Source organism: Peromyscus maniculatus, chromosome X (genome assembly GCF_049852395.1).
Source record: "Peromyscus maniculatus bairdii isolate BWxNUB_F1_BW_parent chromosome X, HU_Pman_BW_mat_3.1, whole genome shotgun sequence".
NCBI lineage: Eukaryota > Metazoa > Chordata > Mammalia > Rodentia > Cricetidae > Peromyscus > Peromyscus maniculatus.
The window spans coordinates 72982873-73008535 of NC_134875.1; the positions used below are offsets into that span (position 1 = coordinate 72982873).

Below are 25663 nucleotides of genomic sequence, written 5' to 3' on the forward strand. Positions count from 1 at the left end.
TCAAACAAATAAAAAAAAATCCTAAAATTCATATGGAGCCACAAATGACCCTGGATTGCCAAGGCAATCATGATAAAAAAGAACAATGCTGGAAGGATTAACATTCCATCATTCAAGATATACTATAGAGCTTTATTAGTAGAAAAGTATGATATTAAATAAAAATGAATTTGTTGACCAGTGGAACAAAGTTGAAGACCTAAGATGAGTACAAATAACTATAGCCATCTGATATTTGAGAAGGATGAAAAAAATACATTGAACTAAAGACAAAACATATAACAAATAGTGCAAGGAAAATTGGATAGCCACATGCAGAATAAGAAAATTAGAGCATCTCTATCACCATACATAAAACTTAACTTCAAGTGGACTGAAGCCCTCAAGCTGAAACTTGAAATGCTGAAACTGGTAGAAATAATAAAGTACCATCATCATCATCAACAACAACAACAACAAAGCCAGTATCCTATAAGATGTGTCAGAAATGATATTCTAAGTAAGATTCCATTTGCCCAGGAATTAAGGCCAACAACTGTCAAGTGAAAACATTTGAGTAAAGAGGAAGCCAACAGAGTAGGAGATGGTCTTTTCCAGCTATACATATATCGGATAGAGAATTGGTATCTATAATATAAAAGTTTTAGCTAAAAACCAGTTAATGGAACAAATCACCCAATTAAAATGGCCTATGGATCTGAACAGAGAGTTCTCAAAAGAATACATCAAAATGGTTAAGAAATGCAAATTAAAAAAAACTTTAAATTTTTATCTTTCATCCAGTGAGAATTTCTAAAATCAAAATCAAATGTTGGTGAGGACGTGGGGAAAGAGGCATTCTCATTCATTGCTGGAAGGATAGGAAACTGGTGTAACCACTCTGGAATCAGTATGGAGGATTTTCAAAATATAAAAATACATCTACTATATGATCCAGTTATACCACTCCTCGGTATATGTTCTAAGAATTCAACAACCTGCTCCATAGACACTTGCTCAGTATTCTTCATGTTTACTCTATTCATAAAACCAGACTCATAAAGACAGATACCACATGTTTTCTCTCGTTTATGGTTCATAGGTCCAAATCTTCAGATGTGGGTATATAAACTGGAGTCAAAACAGAAACTAGGAAAGTAAAAACGGATCATGATGAGAGGGTGTTCTAGAGAGGGGAGTAACAGGATACAAGCAATATGAAGGGAAAAAATTGGAGGGGGTCTTTAACTGAGGAGGGAGGAAGTAAGTCAATATAGAAGGAGACAGATGGAAGGATATAGTACCCGAGGATCTTTGATAAAGCCTTAAGTAATCATGCCATTTTATATTTACCTAAAATTTTATATACATACATTAATGCATATGTATAATTATATATAATATACGATTATATACATATGCACACACATATATTAGACACAATTATACCACTTTTATGCTACCTGGTTTGACAATGCTCCTCCTAGAACCATAGACCATCTAGCAAAATCTCAAGCATTAGGCATGAGAAAAAATTTTCAAGTTGTTCATTAGGGCAGTCCAAGAGATTTCCAAAACAATACAGGATATTGCTGTTGCCTTTCATTGCATCCCAGAAGCTGAAGGTAAGTCGCTAATGCAGAAAACACTATGCACTTTGGATTTGAGCTAGATCTAACCTGAAAGCTTCCTCTCTTGAAAAACAGTTTTCATAGTATCTGATGGTGTTATGCAAGGTACCAAGGGAGGGTAGCAATAAATATTTCTGTCCAGCTGTGATGCCTATGAACCACAACAATGCCCAGACTGGCAAGATATACTAAAGTTGTAATAGTGGTGCACAAATCTTGGCCAACAACTATATAATTGGATTTAAGGCCCAAAAAACAAAAATAAAATCATTACTTGTACTAGAAACCTAGACAACTACATGGGACAACTGAAAGTATATATCTTAGAAGACAACATATCATTGCCACTTTACTAGATCTGCATAATTCCTTATTACATTCCTTAAAAATGCTAATCCTTATATCCACAAAAGTGTTACTCTCATGCCTAATTAAGAGTAGCTTTTGTTTGCAACAGAGATCATTACAGAAAACAAAACTAGTGAAATTGCTGAGGATAAATGATCATTGGGTGCCCAGCCCTAGTAGATACATCTATGACTCAATTCCTGTTCTTAAAGCTCAGAAACCATCAAGGAAAATGGACTTGAAAGATTACAAGTCATGGGACCAGGAAGTTTGATGTGCATTATCTCACCTAGAAATGACAAAAAAAGTAAACACATTTCTCAGCAATATAACTGCTTAAACAATACCTGAATTATGAGAACAGCAATAGATATATGAGAGGAGTAAGAGAAAATCACATTGGGCCCACCCCTAAACAAAAAACTACAGGCAAATAGTGATTGCTGGGAGAGGGAGAATAAGCACCTCCAATGGGATATCCAATGTTAAGTGCTCAACTCTGCAAATCATAGATACAAACAGAACTAAATGGACCCAGAAGATGGTCTTATTATGCATATGTGTGTACAATAATAATCAATTAAAATAGAGCCATAAATATGAGTAGGAGTAAAGGAGAAAATATAACATGATAGAGGGAGGAGACACGGCATATGTTGGAAGAATTAATGAGAAGGGGGAAAATGATGTAATTTTATTTTAATTTTCAAAAAATGTGTTGGTTTAGTCTAGTATCCACATGTACTATTTTTGACATTTATTTTATTATTTTTTTCCATTTTTTAATTTTATAATTAATTTAATTTTACATATCAGCCACAGATTCCCCTGTCCTCCATCCTCCCACGCCACCAGCCTTCCCCCGCAATCCACCCCCCCAATTCCCACCTCCTATAAGGCAATGTCTCCCCTGGTGAGTCAGTCAAGCCTCAGTAGATTCAGTTGAGGCAGGTCCAGTCCCCTCCTCCTTACACCAAGGCTGAGCAAAATGTCTCAGCATAGGCCCTAGGTTCTAAAAAGCCAGCTCCACATGTACTACTTTATGCAAAATCCATGGATTTATTATTCTTACTTTTAGGTCAAGTTTTTATCTCTTGATCTTCCTGCCACCAGGGCTGTATTTCCATTGCAATGTACCTTTTCTCCTCTATTATTGAACATTTGAAAACTTTGTTGAGTCACAGAAAACAAATCCCTATTTAAAGAATGTAACTATTTACTTTGGTAATATTCTAAAATTATCCACGAGCATCCTGAGGGAAGGCACAATATCTTACATCATCATACTTCAAGAGCCTGAGAATACAAGTCAAAAACACACAGTTTATTAGAAAATTTATTGTAGGTCATAATAATGATCCAAGTCATGATACTTAGAAAGTTATGCATATGAAAACTGTGCTTTTATTTTAATTTTATTTCATGATTCCCATATGAATTGCTGATTTGAAGAATTAGTTTTACCATATTATATTAGTTATACCATCTCTGATCTACTATCACATACATTATTTTATTCATGGTAATCTAAACAATAAATACTTCTATATTTTCATGCATAAAAGAATTTTAAATATGTTTCCATTAATTTTTTCCAGGAACTTATATAATATAGTTATCATAACAAATATATTTAGAGTAAGTTAAAAATTAAAACTATGATAAACTTTTTCTTACAAGAGTAAACATTAAAATTTTAAATAAAAAATATACATATGATTGATTATTTTGTGGTTCTAATAGCTATTATATGATATTATAATCTTAATTAAGACATATAAGTGAGCATAGAATGAAATTGTAGAACTTATATAATAAATACAACTATATTTATTATTCATTGGAATAAAAATGACCCTGAATCAATTTGATAAACATTAACTATGAATTATATATTTTCATAGCAAATAATGCTATATTGATGGGCATGTATAGAAGTCTTGGAAAGAGTAACATATATTTAAAAGTGATATTGTAGGCAATAAAGAATAATCAAGTAAACTATTAACATACATTACAATGACCATGTTTTCAATTACCTTTAAATTGTTTGAAAAATCATGTGATTAGTATACTAATAACACCACAGGAAACTATGATATGAAAACAATTTTATGACTATGATTAGGATACTAATAATATGGAGTTATGGAAAATTTTATCTCACCTGAACACTCTCCTTTTTACTTATGATTTAGTTCTCTTGTAACTAAACATATACATAGCCTGTTTTACCCATTGTCAAAAGTACAAATTCTAGTAAAAAGAAGAAAAATAATTTACATATGTCCAGTTAGTTGTGCAAATTATTACTGGCTTATAAGCTGATGGTCCAAGTAATGACACTTGAGAATTATAAAAATTTTGGATGAAAATATTTTTTAGGATGTGGAGGAATATTCCAGTGACTAAGAGTACTGGCTGCTCTTCCAGAGGATCTGTGTTTGATTCCCAGAACCCACATGGAGGCTAACAAGCAAATGTACCTCAAGTTATAGAAGATCTCATGATTTCTTTTGGCTTTAAAATGAAGGTAAAGAACACACCCCAGCTAATTCTATTTTACTAATTCATTCTATGATATCATATTTTCATGATATCAAAATAAATGATAAAATAAAAAATATGAATCTGTACCCATTATGAATATGTAAGAAAAAGTGCTCAGTAAAATAAGAATAAATGTACACAGCCAAAATAATAAAAAATCATCAACATGTGAAATGATTATACATCATGAATAAAAGGTATTTTATCTAAGGAATGTAAAGTCAGTTCTAGATATAAAACAGTGAAAATACATTGGGTACATATAACCTAGCTTTTATAGAGTAAAATCTTAAAATTCCCTCAATAATATTGGCAGAATTAACAAATAAATTCAATAAAATAGCAGGACTAAAAATCAGTATGAACTTTCTGAACAGAGTAGCAAGAAAGTAATACCATTTAAAAAAATCATAACCTTAGAAATAAATCCAGTGTAATAAAACCCTTGAATACTGAAAGCTACAAAATTGACGAAAACTTAAATTTTTAAATAAGTGAAAAGACATCCTGTGTTAAGTGATTAGAAGGCTTAATATTGTGATAATGGCCATATGACCTCCAAAGATCTAGAGAGTCAGTGAAACCTGTGTGAAATTTTCATGGCAATTTTTACAAAAAAAAAAAAATGAAGTGAAAAGTCACCATATTTTCATGGAACCACTAGGATTCCAAATAGCTAAAAGCAATACTGTAAAAGAAAAAATATTGGAATAGATCACATAGCAAATAGCATATAGGTAAATGAAACTGAACAGAGCATCCATCCAAGCATTGATGGGTAGATATTTATACAGTCTTCAGAAGGGTGTCATTATACAATGGGAAATAACAGTTCCTTCAGTGATAAGCATGATAAAACTGAAAACCTACACACAAGAGAAGAACTCTTATATGGAAAAGGAATTAGACTCAAGATTCAAATATAAGGTCTGTGGATGTCCTTGAAAGAATATGAAAAAAAAAATCTCCATGATATCAATCTTGGCAGTAATTTTCTGAGTATGACATCAAAAGTTCAATCAACAAACCAAAGAAAAAGGAAATTACTTCAAACTGAAGAGTATTTTTTCAACAAATAAATAGCCATCCAATAGTGTTTATTCAATAGGAGAAACTATTTTAAAAACTGATAAGGTTTTAATTTCCAAAAATACATTAGGTAAGACATACAATTCATTAGAAAAATAAAGCAAAGTAAAAAATAAATGAAAAGACAAGAAATCAAATAGAATTCTACAAGAAGACATAAATGACTAATAGATAAATTGTATTTATATCACTAAAAAACTGTGAAAAGCAAAATGTGAGCATATTACTGCTACTAGAATATATCTAATCAAATGATAGCCAATACTGACAAGTATTATTAGTTGAATCAGGAATATATCACACAGGGTCATGTTTTGAGTACTTTGAACTCAGGTAGCACACAGTTCTGGGAGGTTATGAAACTTTGGAAACACAGGGTCTAAATGACAAACACAAGCTTATGAGGCGATCCCTTGAAGGTTATACTCATTTATGATTCTGGTTCTATCCTCTGCCTCCTAGTTGGCTGCCGGTAGGTCACTTGCTGACACATTATTTGACTGACAGTCTGAACCCTTCTGCATGTCTTGAATATTCTTCCATAATGGACTGAAATCTCCTGGAACTGTGAGCTAAAATACACCTTCCTTCCTTAAGCTGTTTCTATTATGTATTTTGGTAATGGTGAAGAGAAAAGCTACTAATGCAGAAAGGACTCAGGATAATCAAAAACCCTTGCACAGTGCTGGTCAGGCAAGTAAAATTTTGCAGCCACTCTGACGAATAAGTATTGGTGTTTCCCAGAATATTAAACTGGGAATCTAGTACTTCTACATATAGTGTAGGTTCAAAAGAATAAAAGCAGGGAAATAAACTCATATTAGTGTAACAGTGGTCATAGCTGTATTATTCAAAATGGACAAGACAAGGAAACTTTTGAAATGTCTATCAATGGAAGAATGCATAAATAAAGTAAAAAGCACAGAAATACAAATATCATTCAGTTTAAATAAGCAAAGATTCCCAGTCACATTCTACAACATATGTGAACCTGGAAGAAATGAAATTGAGTAAAATAAGCTAGACGAGTATTTCATGCTTCTATTTGCATGTGGAATTTAAAGTATTCAAACTCATAGCATCAGAGAAAGTAGCTGATTCAGGAAATGGTGATATAGAAAATGAGGAGTTGTAATGTATTGAGTATAAAACTTTAGTTATATAAAAAGTAAAAGTTCTATAAAGCTGCTGTATACAATCATACAATACAAATAGTAGTAATATTCTCAACTTAAACACTTGTTGGAAGAATAGATCTCATTATCTTCTTACCAAAATCATAATAATGAAATTTACTTTAAAATTTCAATTAATTCAAGATATGATTAAACTACAGAACCATCTCAATTGTATCAAAAAATAATTGACCAAATTCAACACACTTGCATTACATGAATACAAAACAAAGTAGATACAGAAGGAAAATTCCAACTTTGTGAATAGAATCTTTGAAATAAATCTCCTTATAATTGCATATTTAAGGTGGGGACAATTAAAGTTTTCCCTCAGAACAATAGCAATCAAAGAAAGATGGTAATCTCACCACTTCTCTTTATCAGCGAACTAGAAACCTCAGTCACAGAGAGCAATTAAAAAAGATATCAATAGACAGATAAACTTGTCTATATTGTTGCATACAGTGAGATATATACACAAATCATAAAGACAATACAGTAAAGTAACTTCAAGTAATCTATAGATGACCATTAGAGATTTTAATGTTCAAAAAGTTGAAGAAGACAAGATCAATACAGAAAAATATTTGTATTTCTACATAACAGTGGACAATCTGAAACTTAAATTAACAAACCATTCCATTTAAAGTTGGTTTAAAATTCATTTAATAATTATGATATAACTCATTATGTATAAAATGTATGTTCTGTATCTAGAAAAGACTATTAAGAGGGGGCTAAGGAGATCCTAAAGAGATATTTTGTGTTCAGAAATCACAATATGTAACATTAAGATGGAAAAATTCACCAAATTTATTTGCAGTAACAGCATTATCCTCATTGAAATTCTAATGGGTCTTTCAGAAGAAATTGGTGCTGAAAGTGATTCTAGAATTCTCATGGAAATGTATAGAACCCAAAATATCCAAAGCAATCCTGGTTTTAAAATGGACTCACACTTCCCAATTACATGTTTTTTTTTATAAAGATACAATGTTCAAAACATGATAACACTAGCATAAGAATTGATATAGACCTTAGGATAGAATTCAGTCAAGAAATCAACCCTTACTTTGATGGTGAAGTGATTTTTTTGATAATGGTGCCAACTCAATCCAGTGGAGAAAAGTGTTCAACAAATGGTGCTGGGACAATTGGATATCTGTATGCAAAAGAATGAAATCAGTCGACTAGCCATCAGCAAATACAATAGTTCAAAGAGGATCATTAATCTAAGTGTAAGAACTAAAGTTATAACACTTAGAGAAAAGGGAGTAATATATATTGTAGAATTGTATCTTGCAAAATATTCTTTGATACTTCACCACAGGTGGTAACATAAAGGACAGAAATATTGATCTCTATCAGATTAATTTTTTTCATCAAGTAATATTGTGAAAAGCAAAGAATAGTCAATAAAGTGAGGTGAGATACTCTAAAATTACATCTGAAAAGAGTATTATAACTTAGAATATGTGAATAACATCCACAGCTGCAAAAATGAAATACAAACATCCAAATTCACAAATAAATAAAAAAAATTAAGCAGATACTTCTCAAAGTTGTGTGGGTATACCATAACTACAGGAAAAGACACTCAAAATCTTTATCAGGGAATCCTAGTCAAAGCTCCAACGAGATAAGCTCACATGCACCAGTCTCTTATTATTAAAATGATAGATAATAGACAATAGTAAGAGTTGAAGAGGACAGCAAGAAGTTAGAGCCTGCATAGACTTCAAATATGAATGCCAAATGCTCTAGCCACTTTTGAAAATAATATGGTAGTGTTCTAAGTAATTATCACGTTGAGTTATTATAGGACCCACAAATTCAATTCCCATTTGTATGTACAAGATAAATTAAAGCATAAGTCAACAGAAAAATTCTACACAAATATTCAAAGCAACAGTAAGTATAATAGCTAAAAAATGAAAGATATAGAAACAAATAAGGTACATTCATGCAATAGATAAACATATAGATAGTGCAAGTTTCAAAGCAGCACAGCATTTATATAATGGCATGAACAATGCTGGCTACCTTTTACCCAATTTATGCTGAGAATTTAGGAAACTGTGGTCGGGATGTAATGTATGATGGAATAGTTAAATAATTACAAATAAAACAACAATAACAAAAGTATTTGAACAAAAGGCACATTATAATGATTAATAAATACTTTCAACTTGGCCAAAAATAACATATATACAACATATATATATATATGTATGTTATCACATTATTATGATGATTATATATTACAATATATAATCACACACACACACATATACACACACACACACAACTCAGGCCAAGTGGGTGCAATTGACTAAAAAATTAGCACCACTAAAAAAAAGTTACATTGTACCAGGGAAATATTAAATATGCCTTGATGACATCTCATAAAGTGTGAAGGAATCATCTGTCAAAGGTCACATGTTTAAAATTATGAAATTTTTATTTGTGAATAGAGTTTGCACAGGCCAATTTAGAATAACAGCCCCAGAAATATTTTCACATGTTTAGCAGGATAGGAAATAAGAAGCTACTGTAGCCATGTCCCCAGGTAACCCAACTATTTCAGTATTCGATGGCATATCTCCCCATATTTGTTTTGGGGGCATGCAGAATCTAAGAATTGCAATTATGAGAAGAGTCTCTTCCTATACTGAAAGAAAAATTGAGATGCCAGTCAATGTGTTTGCAGTGCACCAAGCTATCATCTGAAGCCTAAGCTTCAAGGTAGACTTGAGATTCTAGGAAAAGAACAATCTGCCAAAAACGCTGCAAAGAGTGTGTAAAAAGCCTCATAAGAGAGAAGCCAGGAAGGCTGCAATCAGCAAGATCAAGTAGGGATGACTATTCTCAAGTCTTTGGGGCTCACATCATTCTATCATGTGTCTAGGATGCAGTTATGGAGCTACAGGATTTAATCACTGCAATGTTGAGTTTGGTTTAATTCACCAATACAGTTTTCCTATTATTCAATTTTCTAATCTAGACATTTGCCCCTTTTCATTGTATCTTAGAATCGTGGAATTTTCTTTTATTCTTGACTGAGACAATAATTTTCATCGAATATTAAATAAGGCTTTGATATTGGACTATATAGTAAAACTAACAGTTAAGACTTCTGGAACTCTTGGGGATAGACTGAATGCATTTTGGCTTAGAGATTGACATTAGCTTCTGAGAGCAAGAAGTAAAATGTAGTGGTTTAGATCTTAAGTGCCCTCTGAAAGCTCATGTGTTTAATACTTACTCTCTAGCTGATAGCATCATTGGAAACTAAATGAAATTTTAGGAGGCAGAAGGAAATCAGGTCACTAGAAGTGTGCTTTTGAAGAGAACATAGACTCCTCATTCAGGTTTCCCTCTGTCTATGCTTCCTGGACTCCATGAGGGGAGCACTCTGCCACATGTTCTTTGTACTAATGTTCTGCCTATATATAGATCCAGGAACAATAAAAGCAAGTGACCATAAGCCAAATTAAGACATTAATTATTTTATTATTTTTATTAAGAAATATTTTTATTCATTTTATACACCAATCACAGATCTTCTTCTTCCCTCCAGCCTCCCCCACAACCCATCTCCATTCCCTCCTACAAGAAGGTAAGGCCTCCCATGGGGAGTCAGCAGAGTCTGGTCCACTCAGTAGAGGCAGGCCCAAGCCCATTATTTTATGATGTTTATCACAAATATTATTGTTATGTAGTTCCAAAGTGACTCTAGCACACTAAAACTAAGTGACACAATCCTGAGAAAAAGGGATTTAATTTATTAAATGTATACAGTAGCTAATACAAATTCCCAGCATAAGAAAGTAAGATGAATTATAATACAAAACCAAATCAAACAGAAATAAAAATAAGGATAAGGATAGAAATCAATGATATTTTTTACTCAGGGAAACAATAAGTACAAATCAAAAGTACTTCTTTCTTTGAAAACAATCAATAAAATTTAAAAGCTTGTCTATACTGAGCAAAAAAGAAAAAAATCTCAACATCCAAACAGGAGTACTACTAAAGATGCTTCATATACTAAGAGCAAAATGAGAACATTGGGAACACTTTTAAAACTTGTAAAGTATGCCAGGCGGTGGTGGTATGCATCTTTAATCATAGCACTTGGGAGGCAGAGCCAACTGGATCCTTGTGAGTTTGAGGCCAGCCAGGTCTACAGAGCGAGATTCAGGACAGGCATCAAAACAACACAGAGAAACCCTGTCTCAAAATAAAATAATATAAAATAAAATAAAATAAAATAAAATAAAATAAAATAAAATAAAATAAAAACTTGTAAAATATGAAAATTAATCTGAGTACTTATACAGTTAGTAAAAAGTGAATTTCAATTTGAAAAATACCCCTCGCCGGGCGGTGGTGGCACACGCCTTTAATCCCAGCACTTGGGAGGCAGAGCCAGGTGGATCTCTGTGAGTTCGAGGCCAGCCTGGGCTACCAAGTGAGTTCCAGGAGAGGCACAAAGCTACACAGAGAAACCCTGTCTCGAAAAACCAAAAAAAAAAAAAAAGAAAAATACCCCTCAATAAAATATTCATACATAATACTGACATGTGAATGTCACTTATTCTACTTTTATGCATATCTTGTCATGCTGGTAATTATCATGGTTCATAGATGATGTGGCTGGCTAAGGACTGTTTAGGACAGCTTGGATACTATTTTTTTTATAACATTAACCTGTTTTAATATCCAGTATACAGACAACATTGAACTGAATCTAAGGGAATGGGACACTGTGGGTATAATTAGGAGACCAATTTATTTCCTGTGTGAAGTTGGCTAGTGCCACTAACCACCACTTTCCCGGTGTTTTAGGGCTTTGCTTTATTCTTCTATTGTATTCCCAAGTTCTCTGTATAAGAGTTAGAGTAAGATGATGTGATGAAGACTAGTAATGATGGGCCTGTCAATGATGGAAGCCATCAAGAGCCAGAGAATGCAGGCAGTTTCTACAAGTTGAAAAATTCAAGAAAACATTTTTTCTTTACTCACTAAAAAGAAATATAACCCTGCCAACACAGTGACTTTAACCAAGTTAAACCTATTGCTAACTTTTAACAATTGGAGGAGCTGTTTGAAAGGTGTGTTTTAACTCACCATTCTCATTCTAATTTGATATATAGTATTTTCTAGAACCATAGAAGCTAGACCACAGTAAAGTCTTGCAAGTCAGATTTAGCTGAAGTCCTTTGAATCCTTTGTCATGAATATGTGGTGTCTTCAGCAAGAGGGGCCACACTCAACCCATAAAAGGTAATAATGGCTACATTGATATTCTGTATTGTTTTTTTAGTCATTTTGATTACTCTAACCAATCACTTGAATAGAGGTTTCTCATTCTCTGGATTTTGCTAGTTTAGGTTCTTGTGGGGGTGCTCAAGGAGCTTCACTTATTTTAAGACACACACCCACACACACACACACACACACACACACACACACACACACACACACGTATTGTGTACAAGTTAAGTAATATGAAATAACTCCTTAAAACTTTATTAACCAACATTGGTGTTATTGGTTCCCCATCCTTTTTTCTCCTTCTGTATAGACCTCCCTCTCTCCTCCACTGTTCTTCTGCTTCCTAGTTTATATCATCTGTATCCTATTATTCCCAAATCAAGCCCTTTTTCTTTATTCCCAACACGAGGCAAAGAATTGTAGGCAACAAATGACTGCTGGGATAATTGGTTTCTTCCAGGGATGAGAGCCCTTTTAAGTTTTCCTGAAGCTATATACACAGAAACAACAAAAATGTACTCAATAAGTTATACTTATATATCTGTGCATACACAGCCATACATATACATATATGTACATGCTGTGGGATGGTCTGTATGTCAAATAAAACACTGATTGGCCAGTGGCCAGGCAGGAAGTAGGTGGAACAAGGAGAGAGGAGAGTTCTGGGAAGCGGAAGGCTGAGGCAGGGAGACTGTGACCTATCAGTGTGGCTTCTGCCAAAGTAAAGGAGACAGACAGATACAAAATTTAAGTGAAGATGTCAAATTCTGTCCTATTTTTACCTCACTACTGGGTCCAACATGAAGTTGAGGCTTTTAAGCAACAGCAAGTTCTATATGTATATTTTATTATTACAGTTCTTTTCAATAAAATAAGAGACAGGATTTTATCCCATGCTAAAACTAAAAGATTAAGGAAAGAAAGAGGAAAAATGACTATTCTGTAAAAATATAATGAGTCAGTAAATGAAGAACAATAGAGTCAATCAGCATAAAACAGAGTCTATGACAGATTTCTAGTTATTCCTCTACACAACCAGAGTTGCCTTCTAATACAGAACCAAAGACAAGAAAAGAACACTAAGGGACTTAAGAACACTAAGGGAAGGTGGAAATTAGAATAAGCCCCTCCACTGCCATTTAATCCCATATCTTGACTTTTTTCCACTAGTAAAAAAAGTGTGTTTACAATCTTGAGTGACAGAACAAATGTTGCACATAAAAAATGCTATCTCATTCCTTTTTGTAGCCTTGTAATTAAGGACATTTGATCTTTAAAAGGTATTTTTTTTTATTGAAAACCAAAGTTTAAAGTTCATATTGACCAAACTCAAAGGATGTATGCTTGTGTTTATTATATGTAATATTGTTAAAATATGTTTCCTTGCTTCTATTATAATTTTATGTAAGAACAAAATTAGATATGTGGCATATGACATTACAGAAATTCTGCATACCATGTTTTTCAAAGTTAAAATTTCTAATAATTTCTTTCAAATATCTATTATGCTTGAAAATCACTTAAGTTTTTCTCTATTAATTTGTCATGCTTAAAGACAACTTTTGGGAAGAAAATAAGTATGTAGTAGTGACCCAAATTATAGAAGAGGCACTTCAAAGCTGCTTTTGCTAGACAATTGAGTTCTCATTTGGACACACACCAAAGCAAAAAGCATGATGAAAATCTTATTATCTTTGCCTTCACAGTTTTTCTTTCTTCAGCTGAATGCACAGAAATAAGGAATTGTCCTCAACCATTTCTCGAGTCCCCTTGGATTCTGGAACCCACAGAACCTTGAAATATAGACTATACTCTAAATAAGGACAGCTATCCATGAGGTGAGGTAGCACCATGGCTCAGAAGTGATAGTCTCCTGTTTCCTCTTCTGGTCACTTTTCCATGATCAAATTGACCACAACAAGCCAGGACTGCTTAATTAAAAATACCCTTTGCCTTTTCCCCAATCCTGCCTCTTTTAAAACATATACTTCACATCTGTGCCTCAAAGACAGATATGGAGTCAGTGAACCTCTGTATCTTCTTCTCTTCTCTGTGTGGCTGCTATGAATAAATCTCCTTTCTCTGTTTTTACCATTACTTTTTGCTGTGGGACGGTCTGTATGTCAAATTGCTCTGATTGGTCAATAAATAAAACACTGATTGGCCAGTGGCCAGGCAGGAAGTAGGTGGGACAAGGAGAGAGGAGAATTATGGGAAGCAGAAGGCTGAGGCAGAGAGACACTTCAGCCGCCGCCATGACCAGCAGCATGTGAAGTCGCCGGTAAGCCACCAGCCACGTGGCAAGGTATAGATTTATGGAAATGGACTAATTTAAGCTATAAGCACAGTTAGCAAGAAGCCTGCCACGGCCATACAGTTTGTAAGCAATATAAGTCTCTGTGTTTACTTGGTTGGGTCTGAGCAGCTGTGGGACTGGCAGGTGACAAAGATTTGTCCTGACTGTGGGCAAGGCAGGAAAACTCTAGCTACATGTACATAATAACTATCAAAGAAAAATCTATGAACTTGAGAGTTGGGAGATATGTAAGGGTGTTGTGGATATTGTTCTATATAAATAAAACACTGGTGGCCAGTGACGAGGCAGGAAGTAGGTGGGACAAGGAGAGAGGAGAATTCTGGGAAGCGGAAGGCTGAGGGGAGAGACACTGCAGCCACCGCCAGGACAAGCAGCATGTGAAGACGCTGGGAAGCCACCAGCCACGTGGCAAGGTATAGATTTATAAAAATGGGTTAATATAAGATAAAAGAACAGTTAGCAGGAAGCCTGCCACGGCCATACAGTTTATAAGTGATATAAGCGTCTGAGTGATTATTTTATAAGTGGATTGTGGGACTGCGGGGCTTGGGGAACCTGGAGAGAAACTCTCCAGCAACAAATGGTGCCCAACGTGGGGCGAGTTTCCACCTTAAACCTGAGAATATTTAATAACCAATTCTAAACAGAGCCAAAAACAGGTTCCTGCTTCTTGTCTCATATGAGCAGCTAGACGCCGCAAAATGCAGGTTTGAACACTGGCGGGTTCCTGGCGTGTGCGTGTGGCGGGAATGAGGGGTCTGCCAGAGGCACATTATGCTGTGTAGTAGATTTAGTCTTTACTAGTATTTTTTAAAAAAAAGGTTTCTGGGCTACATGCTGCTTTGATAAAAGCTTAGACCCACTATTTCTGAGACTTGATGACTCCCAGAGCTGGCAGAAAACGTACCACTGCCATGTTGGGAAGCTGAGGTGGGCGGAGCCAGCAGCCACAGCGCTGTTTCAGGCTTAGAAGGATGCAGTTTAAACCAACAGGCTCACAAAAAGACTGATTCAGATAACATCGTTTACAATGTGTGTAAAATATACGTAGGCTTGAAAGAGACAAAAAAATTAATGTAAAAAGCCATGTAAAGATGAATATTACACAGACAATCTGGATTGTGTTGTCTTTGGGATTTTTAACTGCAAAAAAACATTTGATCAAAAAAGATGTTGAATTAAACCAATATGTATATTTTAAAGGTAACTTGACTTCAAAATTTAGATTTAAGGATATGTTACTTTGGAAAAGAGGTTTTGCTTTTGTTTCCACAGAAAGCCAGAGGCTGTGGATTTGTTCCAGATTAAGATACATCAGGTTTCACCAGCCAAGACCCCCTGAAAGGTCTCCGATGACACCATGGCCCAGATGATCCAACATCCAGAGCGGTTTCAAGGCAACTGGTTCACACAATACAGCCTCAAGGACTACCCCATAGGCTTAAAATTTTCTTTGCTTTCCCATAAGATACAGCGCCCCCCTCCAGCAGGAAGTAGTAAGAGATGCTACGCCCAAATTCCCAAATATACCAAGCTGGCTTTAGAGGTGGAATTGGCTCACTCCCCCTCTAAACCCAGACATATTGCTTTAAAAAAAATGGTTAAGAGATTCTTGTGTCCCAAATCAGAAGAGCCCTCTGGTGTGGGACAGAGAAAAACCAATATTTTTATTTAAAATAGGTTGATTATAAATGTGATCTCTTTCTAAAAAAGAAAAGGGGATATGATATAGATATATAGGAGGATATAGAGATGATAAGATAAAAGGATAGATTAATCAACCTACTTTTAAAGAACAACTTGTTTAAAATGTTTTACATTGGTATAGATTTTAGTTTATGCTTAAAATGTTTTACATTGGTATAAATTTTAGTTTATTGATACAAACTTGAAGTTAATTTTGTTGTACTGTATATATATATTTCTATTCTTGTTTGAGGTATTATGTTTATGTAACTCATTTAAAATTGTAATGGATAATTAAAATAGGTTAATTAGTCATTTATGATAATCATATTTGTAACCATGTTAGTTAAGTCTTCTAGGTATACATAGATATATTTCAGATAGATAGGTAATCTTCAAACACTTCATAGACCTAGAAAATATGGCATTTAAATAACTTAAAATTCTGTTGATGTGAGACACAATTGCTCCTGGCTGCACCAATTGATCCCGAGAGAATGTTGGGCTTCTAAGACATTTCCATTTGGAAGTTTGTCTTTTTGGCACAAAATGGCCTACTGGGCAAAGAACTGCCCTTGCCTTGATGGCTGACAGTACAAATGCAATGCTGTCCTTTCTGGACAAGCGGGACACAAGGAAAGCGACCACTGTACTCTTCCAAGACAGGGTAAGATGGTCTTTCAGAATTCCTGCTTCTGAAAATGGTCTGTCAGATACTCTAGGCCTGTAGCCAATTTGAATGCACCAACAATGCTGAGAAACATTAGGTGACTGTCCAGGCTGCCAGCTGTCTTGGTCTACTCTTACAAGATTCCCGAAAGTTGCTTGCATCCATCTACCATTTCTCAGGTACCATTATGTTCCTTCTCAGGTCTTTGATGTGGTTGAAAACTAGATAGTTGTAATTTCCTCAGTTATGATAAAAGATAAGTTAGATATGAAACCTTAAACTCACAAATATAAGATAGATAGGACATCTTCTTTAATATTGTAACTATAATTCTTCCTCGGTAATTGTTTTGTTATATATAATTTTACCATGTTAAAGTTAAAACCTTCCTTTTAAAAAAAAAAAAAAGAAAAAAGGGCAAGTGCTGTGGATATTGTTCTATATAAATAAAACACTGGTGGCCAGTGACGAGGCAGGAAGTAGGTGGGACAAGGAGAGAGGAGAATTCTGGGAAGCGGAAGGCTGAGGGGAGAGACACTGCAGCCACCGCCAGGACAAGCAGCATGTGAAGACGCTGGGAAGCCACCAGCCACGTGGCAAGGTATAGATTTATAAAAATGGGTTAATATAAGATAAAAGAACAGTTAGCAGGAAGCCTGCCACGGCCATACAGTTTATAAGTGATATAAGCGTCTGAGTGATTATTTTATAAGTGGATTGTGGGACTGCGGGGCTTGGGGAACCTGGAGAGAAGCTCTCCAGCAACATAAGGGGTTTGAGAGAGGGTCAATAGAAGGATCTGCAGGAATGAAAGGAAGGGGGAAAGTAATGTAAATCTATTTCTATTAAAAAATATCATTAAAATTAAATATAAGAAAAACATGACCCAAAGATACCAAATGGAAAATTTCAAAAATCAATAGTGTCAATTAAAAATCTACAAGCATAAATGATTTCAATTAAGAATTCTATTAGTATGTTAAGAAGAATTAACAATTATATGATAATATACTGAAATAGAAAATGGAACACATAAAATTTTATTTTTGAAATGTGTGCTTTACAGTAAATACAAGAAGATAAATAATTATAAGACAATGCTGCAAGTCAATATCCCTCCTGGTCATAACTAATAAATTTCAAATAAAATTTTAGTAAGCCATATATATTAAAGAAGAACAAGAAACACTTTCTTGGTCTGGGTTACTACATTCTGTATATTGTTTTCTATTTTATTAATTCACCTGCATAATTCATACTTTTATTTTTTCTTTAAGTGTAATAAAATTTCACTGTGTAGACATATCACATTTTTATTATCCATTTATCACTTGATATATACCAAGACTGTTTCCATTTCCTAGCTATTGTGAATAGATCACCAATAAACATGAATCTGTGAGTATCTCAGTAGTGGGATATAGTTCTTTGGGTATACCAGGTGTGGAAAATTGGTAGTGGTAGTTCTATTCCCAGCTTTTAAATAAATATCCACAAAGATTTCCAAAGTTGTTGCACCAGATTGCATATGTGAATCCTAGATTCAAATATTTAAGTTTGTGTGTTCAATTTAGGGTCCCTATAAAAACCAGAAATCTAGAAAGAGGTCATTCGTAGGTGATTGCCTAAAAGTAAGAGATAATACAGAAAGATTTAAGATTTAAGCAGAAAGATTTAAGCAGGGACTGAGTAGGTAAATAAGGGAGGTAAAGCAGTTTGGGAAGGCTACTAAAATGATAGCAGTATACACAAGCCATGAGGAATCTGACTGTTTTATAAATAATTTAAAAAGCAAGGTATATTAAAAAATGAGTTAAATATACCTTTCCCAACCTAAAAAACTCCTTTAAATCATGGGCCATTCCGAGCTGCTGCTGAGGACCATGTCTGGGTATGTGTTCTTACCACAGCCAGTATCTGTGTTGAAATCTATGGCACGTGTTGCCACCATGGGCCACATGGAGGCTCCAGGGTTTGGGCTAAAACTCGTGGCATTAAAGATGTCTTGAGACCATGTTACAGCCAGAGCCATACAGATCTCAGTGGCCTGCACTGCTATCTGATGCCATGGTGACATATGGGCCAGATTTGCAGCTGAGGGCCATGTTTGGGTCCATGGCCCTACTACAGCCAAGGTCTGTATTGATGTCAGAGGTTCCTCTTACAACTGAAGGCCATGTGGATGCCCAGGATCTGGGGCCATGTTAGTGTCTGAGGGCCATACTGTCACTGGGACTGTGCCAATCTAAAACCTGAACTGTCACCTGGAGCAATGGTGACATTCAGACCTGGCTGCTACTGAGGACCATGTCTTGGTCAGTGGTCCTACTGCAGCTTGGGTCTGTGTTGAAGTCTGAGGTCCTTGTTGCCACCAAAGGTTACATGGAAACCTGGGGTCAGGCTGCAACCTTGCCTTGTTGGTGTCCAGCAACCATGCCACCACTAGAGCCATTATGATCTGAGTGTCCTGTGCTTTCATCTGAAGTCAGGATGTCATCTGGACCCAAGCTGGTGTTGAGAGCCATGTCTCAGTCCATGGTCCTGCTACAGCTGGGGTCTGTGTTGATGCCTGTGGCTTGTGTCACCTCATGGGATCATAGGAACCATGTATGATGAAATCAGAGGGCCATGCTGAAACTATCTGATCTTTGCTGGCCCTGGAATAGTTGTCATTGCCCCTCTCTGGACACTCCAGCAGGAGAGTTAGTCTGATCTTCATGGGTGAGCTGACTCCTGAACTCGGGAAAGGTTCACCATGGGCAAGGGATAACTGACAGTAATGGCATGGGTATAGGGGAGTTGGCTTTGCCCCTTGCCTGAGGGCAGCAGCCCCAGTGGCCTGAACTTAACAACTCAACCACCACCCAGGCCCACAACCAGGCCTGAGGTTGGCCCAACCTAACATCTACCCTATCTAGGACCTGCTGGAGCTCATAAAAGGACTGAGTATGTGGAAGGAGACCCACAGAATCTCTATGACTCAGGACTGCCATGGGATATCTCAGAGGAGTTTCAGTGAGGATACAGTGATGATGATGGTGTACCAGAAACCAGAAGCCTTGCATCAGACCAATGACTCATTGCAATAAACATTTGCTAGTAAAGCTGATTGGACAAAAGGGTGTACTGTATCACACACCATGGCTATGAATGCCACCAGGATGAATGAAGAGGTGTTGGAAAGATGGGAAAGAAGGAGGAGCAAAGAGATTTTTCTTGGTTGCAGGGTGTTAAGAAACCATGCTGGATCTTATTTGGAAGCTTCCTTCTGCTAGCTAGCTTTGATAGTGCTGGAAGCTGCTATTCAGACTGCTGGGAGAGAAAATACATCAATAGCCTTACCTAGCTGGGAACCTTATTAATTACAGTACTAACCTGCCACCTACCACAAAAGATGTGCCCACATATACAATAGTGGGATAACTCTTATAGGAATAACTATTTGCTTGGTGATTGGATTTGAGACACAATGAAGCTATGAGAATCTATATCTACTACTATAAATCTGCTCAAAAGACCACAATCAGGATGTAGGTTCCAAGTTAGAACTTAATTCTATTGATAAATTGACAGCATTGAGCTGCTCTCTAAATATACGTGTTTGCCCATAGACAATCATCCCTCTCAGCTTTAATCAGAGAAGCCTTTCTTTCCAGGTAAATGCAGTAAATAAAGAAAACCTTACCCAGTACATTATGAGCATTAAAGGAGATAGAAACATATGAATAAAAAAGTCACAGAACAATTATCTTTTTTTGCAGATAGATCTAATAAGTAAAATGGCAGTTTATAAGATCAATGTTAGATTAACATTTTTCATATTATAATAAAGAGTAAGACAAGAAAATTGGAAGAACGCTGTAAACAACTAGAGGAAAGGGCAAACAAATTAGAAGATACTTGAAAATAGAATACCATATATACCTATTCAAAAATAATGTGAATGCATGTTTTTGCATTCAGAAAGAAATCAGTGAAAATCTTAAAAATAAAATGAGTGTGCATGGATTATTACATAATACAGTAAAGATATCATCTCTAAACTTATCTATAGATTTTATGTATTTCTTATCAACATGCCAGAGAGAATTTTTGTGGATATGCTATTAAAATATACAGAAATGCCTAAATTGCATAATTCCATAACAGTATTGAAAAATAAGAATAAAATAGAAATAAATAATACCAAGATGCCATGGTTAATCTTCATTGTCAAATTGACTGGAATTTGGAATCACCTAGGATATATTTAACTGGCCATTCTGTAAAGGTGCATCCAGAGAGGTTTTATGAGGATAAAATTAAATTATCTTGACTGTAACGATAGAAGGCTGGCATAGTTAAATGGGTAAATAGAGAAGAACACCAAGCAATGAATACAGATTACTTATTTTAAATAAATGTATGAATTTATCCTCCAATGTAGAAACATTGATGTTTTTAACAAGTAATTGTGGAATTAAAAAAATCACCAAAACATGTAAACACCCATCACATTTCAGAAGAGAGTCTTAAAATGGTAAAACTGAAAAACATGAAGAAAAAAATCACATGAAAACATCTTCAGGATCAATGGCCAGGAAAAATAAAGTTTAGAATTGACAGTAAAAGTATTACAAAAGAATAAAGGTGAGTAAATTGAATTTTATGAAATAAGTCCACCCTTTAAAAGAAAAACATACTTTCAAATTTCGTATCTGACACAGGACTCATGTAAAGAACTCTGGCAGTTAGGGTATGGTGTTACACGTCCAAGCAGTGGGGAGGCTGAGTCAATGTAATACACCATATAAACAAACTCAAAGAAAAAAAACACATGATCATCTCACTAAATGCAGAAAAGGCATTTGACAAAATCCAACACCCCTTCATGATAAAGGTCTTGGAGTGATCAGGAATGCAGGGAGCATACCTAAACATAATAAAGGCAATTTATAGCAAGCCAATAGCCAACATCAGATTAAATGGAGAGAAACTCAAAGCAATTCCACTAAAATCAGGAATGAGGCAAGGCTGTCCGCTCTCCCCATACTTATCCAATACAGTACTTGAAGTTCTAGCCAGAGCAATAAGACAACATAAGGACATTAAGGGGATACAAATTGGAAAGGAAGAAGTCAAGCTTTCCCTATTTGCAGATGACATGATAGTATACTTGAGTGACCCCAAAGATTCAACCAAGGAACTGATACAGCTTATAAACACCTTCAGCAACATAGCAGGATACAAGATCATCTCAAAAAAATCAGTAGCCCTCGTATATACAATTGACAAAGAGGATGAGAAGGAAATCAGAGATACATCACCCTTTACAATAGCCACAAATGACATAAAATACCTTGGGGTAACACTAACCAAGCAAGTGAAGGACCTATATGACAAGAACTTTAAGTCCCTGAAAAAAGAAATTGAAGAAGATGTCAGAAAATGGAAAGATCTCCCATGGTCATGGAAAGGCAGGACCAACATATTAAAAATGGCAATTTTACCAAAAGCAATCTACAGATTCAATAAAATCCCCATTAAATACCAACACAATTCTTCACAGAACTGGAAAGAATAATACTCAACTTCATATGGAAAACAAAAAACCCAGGATAGCCAAAAGAATCCTGTACAATAAAACAACCTCTGGAGGCAACACGATCCCTGACTTCAAGCTCTACTATAGAGCTACAGTAATAAAAACAGCTTGGTATTGGCATAAAAACCAAAATGTGGACCAAAGGAATCGAATTGAAGACCCTGACATTAATCCACACACCTATGAACATATAATTTTTGACATAGAAGCCAAAAGTGTACAATGGGAAAAAGAAAGCATCTTCAACAAATGGTGCTGGCATAACTGGATATCAACATGTAGAAGGCTGCAAATAGATCCATATCTATCACCGTGCACAAAACTTAAGTCCAAGTGGATCAAGGACCTCAACATAAATCCAGCTACTCTGAACCTGCTAGAAGAGAAAGTAGGAAGTCGTCTTGAACACATTGGCACAGTAGATCACTTCCTAAATATAACACCAGTAGCACAGACACAGAGAAACAATCAATCAATGGGACGTCTTGAAACTGAGAAGCTTTTGTAGAGCAAAGGATATGGTCAACAAGGCAAAGCGACAGCCTACAGAATGGGAAATTTCTTCACCAACCCCACATCTGACAGAGGACTGGTATCCAGAATATATAAGGAACTCAAGAAATTAAACATCAAAATGCCCAACAGTCCAATTAAGAAATGAGCTATAGAACTAAACAGAGAATTCTCAACAGAGGAAACTCAAATGGCTGAAAGACATTTAAGGAATTGCTCAGCATCCCTAATAATCAGGAAAATGCAAATCAAAACAAATCTGTGATACCACCTTACACCTGTCAGAATGGCTAAGATCAAAAACACTGAAGACATCTTATGTTGGAGAGGATGTGGAGCTAGGGGAACTCTCCTCCACTGCTCATGGGAATCCAAGCTTCTACAACCACTTTGGAAATAAATATGGTGCTTTCTTAGAAAACTGGGAATTAATCTCCCCCAAGATCCAGCTATACCACTCTTGGGCATATACCCAAGAAATGCTCAATCATACCACAAGCACACTTGCTCAACTCTGTTCATATCAGGATTGTTTGTAAGATCCAGAACCTGGAAACAACCTAGATGCCCTTCGACAGAAGAGTGGATAAACAAAATGTGGTACATATCCAGAATGGAATACTACTCAGCAGAGAAAAACAATGACATCAATGAGGTTTGCAGGCAAATGGATGGATCTAGAAAGAATCATCCTGAGTGAGGTAACCCAGACTCAGAGAGACAAACATGGTATGTACTCACTCATAGGAGGATACTAGATGTGGAACAAGGATGACTGGACTGCTGCTCACATCACCAGGGAGGCTGCCTGGAAAGCAGGACCCCAAGAAAGACATGGCAATCACCCAATGACAGAGATGGATGAGATCTACATGAACAGCCTGGACATGAGTGGGGATAATGAAGGGCAAGTGTCGAGGAAAAGAGAGCTTGGGGGAGCGGGAGATCCCAGCTGGATCAAGAACAGACAGGGAGAACAGGGAATGGGAGACCATGGTAAATGAAGACAGCATGAGAAAAGAAAGAAACAAAGAGCTAAAGAGGCCCACAGAAATCCACAAAGATACCCCCACAATAGACTGCTGGCAATGGTTGACAGACAGCCCGAACTGACCTGCTCTGGTGATGGGATGGCCAAACACCCTAATTGTCGTGCTAGAGACCTCGTCCAATGACTGACGGATCTGGATACAGAGATCCACGGCTAGGCCCCAGGTGGAGCTCCAGGAGTCCAATTAGCGAGAAAGAGGAGGGTTTATATGAGTGAGAATTGTTGAGATCAAGGTTGGATAAAGCACAGGGACAAATAGCCAAACTAATTGAAACACATGAACTATGAACCAAAGGCTGAGGGGCCCCCAACTGGATCAGGCCCTCTGAATAGGTGAGAGAGTTGATTGGCTTGATCTGTTTGGGAGGCATCCAGGCAGTGGTACCAGGTCCTGTGCTCATTGCATGAGTTGGCTGTTTGAAACCTGGAACTTATACAGGGATGCTTGGCTCAGTCTGGGAGGGGGGAACTGGACCTGCCTGGACTGAGTCTACCAGGTTGATCTCAGTCCTTGGGTGAGGCTTTGCCCTGGAGGAGGTGGGAATGGAGGGTGGGCTGGGAGGAGGGGGTTGGGGAGAACGGGGGAATCCGTGGCTGATATGTAGAACTGAATGGTATTGTAAAATAAAATTAAATTAAATTAAAAAAATCGAAGCTAAAAAATAATGTCTTTTCTTGCTCTTTCGTTTCTATTATATATATTTTTAATTGATATTATGATCACAGTTTCTCCTCTCCAAGCCTGCTGTTCTTTATTAACTGAAGTTTTTATGAAGATTATTTACAAAGTTAAATTTTCCTTGATTCAATACATTAATTTCTCTTAGAACAAAATTAGAATCTATAGAATTTACATTTGTAATTTTAAGCAGGAATAATAATTATTTCAAACATCTGGATAGTTTAAAGTGTTACTCCTTTTAAATACTAGTTCACTACCTAAAACTATTGTAATTATTCCACACAAAATAGTTATTTTGGTTAGTTTACAATACCACCACTTTTAAAATATTTAGTGTACTACCTAAGACTACTTAGCAAATAAAGGTTAACATCAAATTAAATAGATATTATTTACACTATTGTATTGCAAATTTATTGTTATAATTTGTTCTTATTTGAGTAAATAGAAATACAGTATTTTTCTAAATAAAATCCAACTTTGATTATTATATTCTAATCATTTTAAAGTACTAGATTTTCGTTGGTACTACTCTGTGAATTGATTCAAAAGCTGTTTCAGTGGGCTCATGCTTGGGAATATGTGACATATTTATTTTCCCACTATTTCTACATGTGACCAGACTTACTATCAGTGTGTTAGGAGAATGTTATTATACCACATAGAATTCCAAAGCGTTTTTTGTAATTTTGCTCCATGTTTTATAGTTTAAATAACCTGCAGAGTTTTTACAATCACCACTAAATTGTGTCTTGATGAGCACTGAACTTTAAAATATTATGTAATACAATATAAATGGACCAAATAGAAGTGAATATTAGTTCATACTTTCTAATTGTCCAACAGTTTAAGAATATATCAAAGCATTAATGCTGTGAAGAAAAGAATTTTTGTGATTATTTTTAAATTAAAAACCCTCCAGTTTTTTTTTTGTTTTTTTTTTTGGTACTGAGGAGTCTTAGAGGTGAAAAGATGATGAAGTCACCACCAAAGGGACCATGTGGCACAATATCATAATAGGCAATTGACTTGGTTAATTTATTTGGCAAAGTCTATAAAAAGATAAAATCAAACACTCAATTTCAATGACTGGTCAGTTTAGTTA

At 35.5% G+C, this 25663-nt stretch overlaps 1 protein-coding gene across 7 annotated transcripts in view; it reads right to left on the reverse strand.

The window, feature by feature from the left end:
- Positions 1-25663, reverse strand: part of Dach2 (dachshund family transcription factor 2) — a 497078-nt gene that overhangs the window by 59626 nt on the left and 411789 nt on the right. For 4 of the 7 annotated variants that reach the window (XM_076562907.1, XM_076562909.1, XM_076562906.1 and 1 more), the window contains one exon: positions 7845-7934. The exons of the other annotated variants lie outside the window; for them this stretch is intronic. In XM_076562907.1, the coding sequence (XP_076419022.1) occupies positions 7845-7934 (90 nt within the window). The remainder of the gene's footprint in view (positions 1-7844; positions 7935-25663) is intronic. 7 annotated transcript variants of the gene reach the window in all.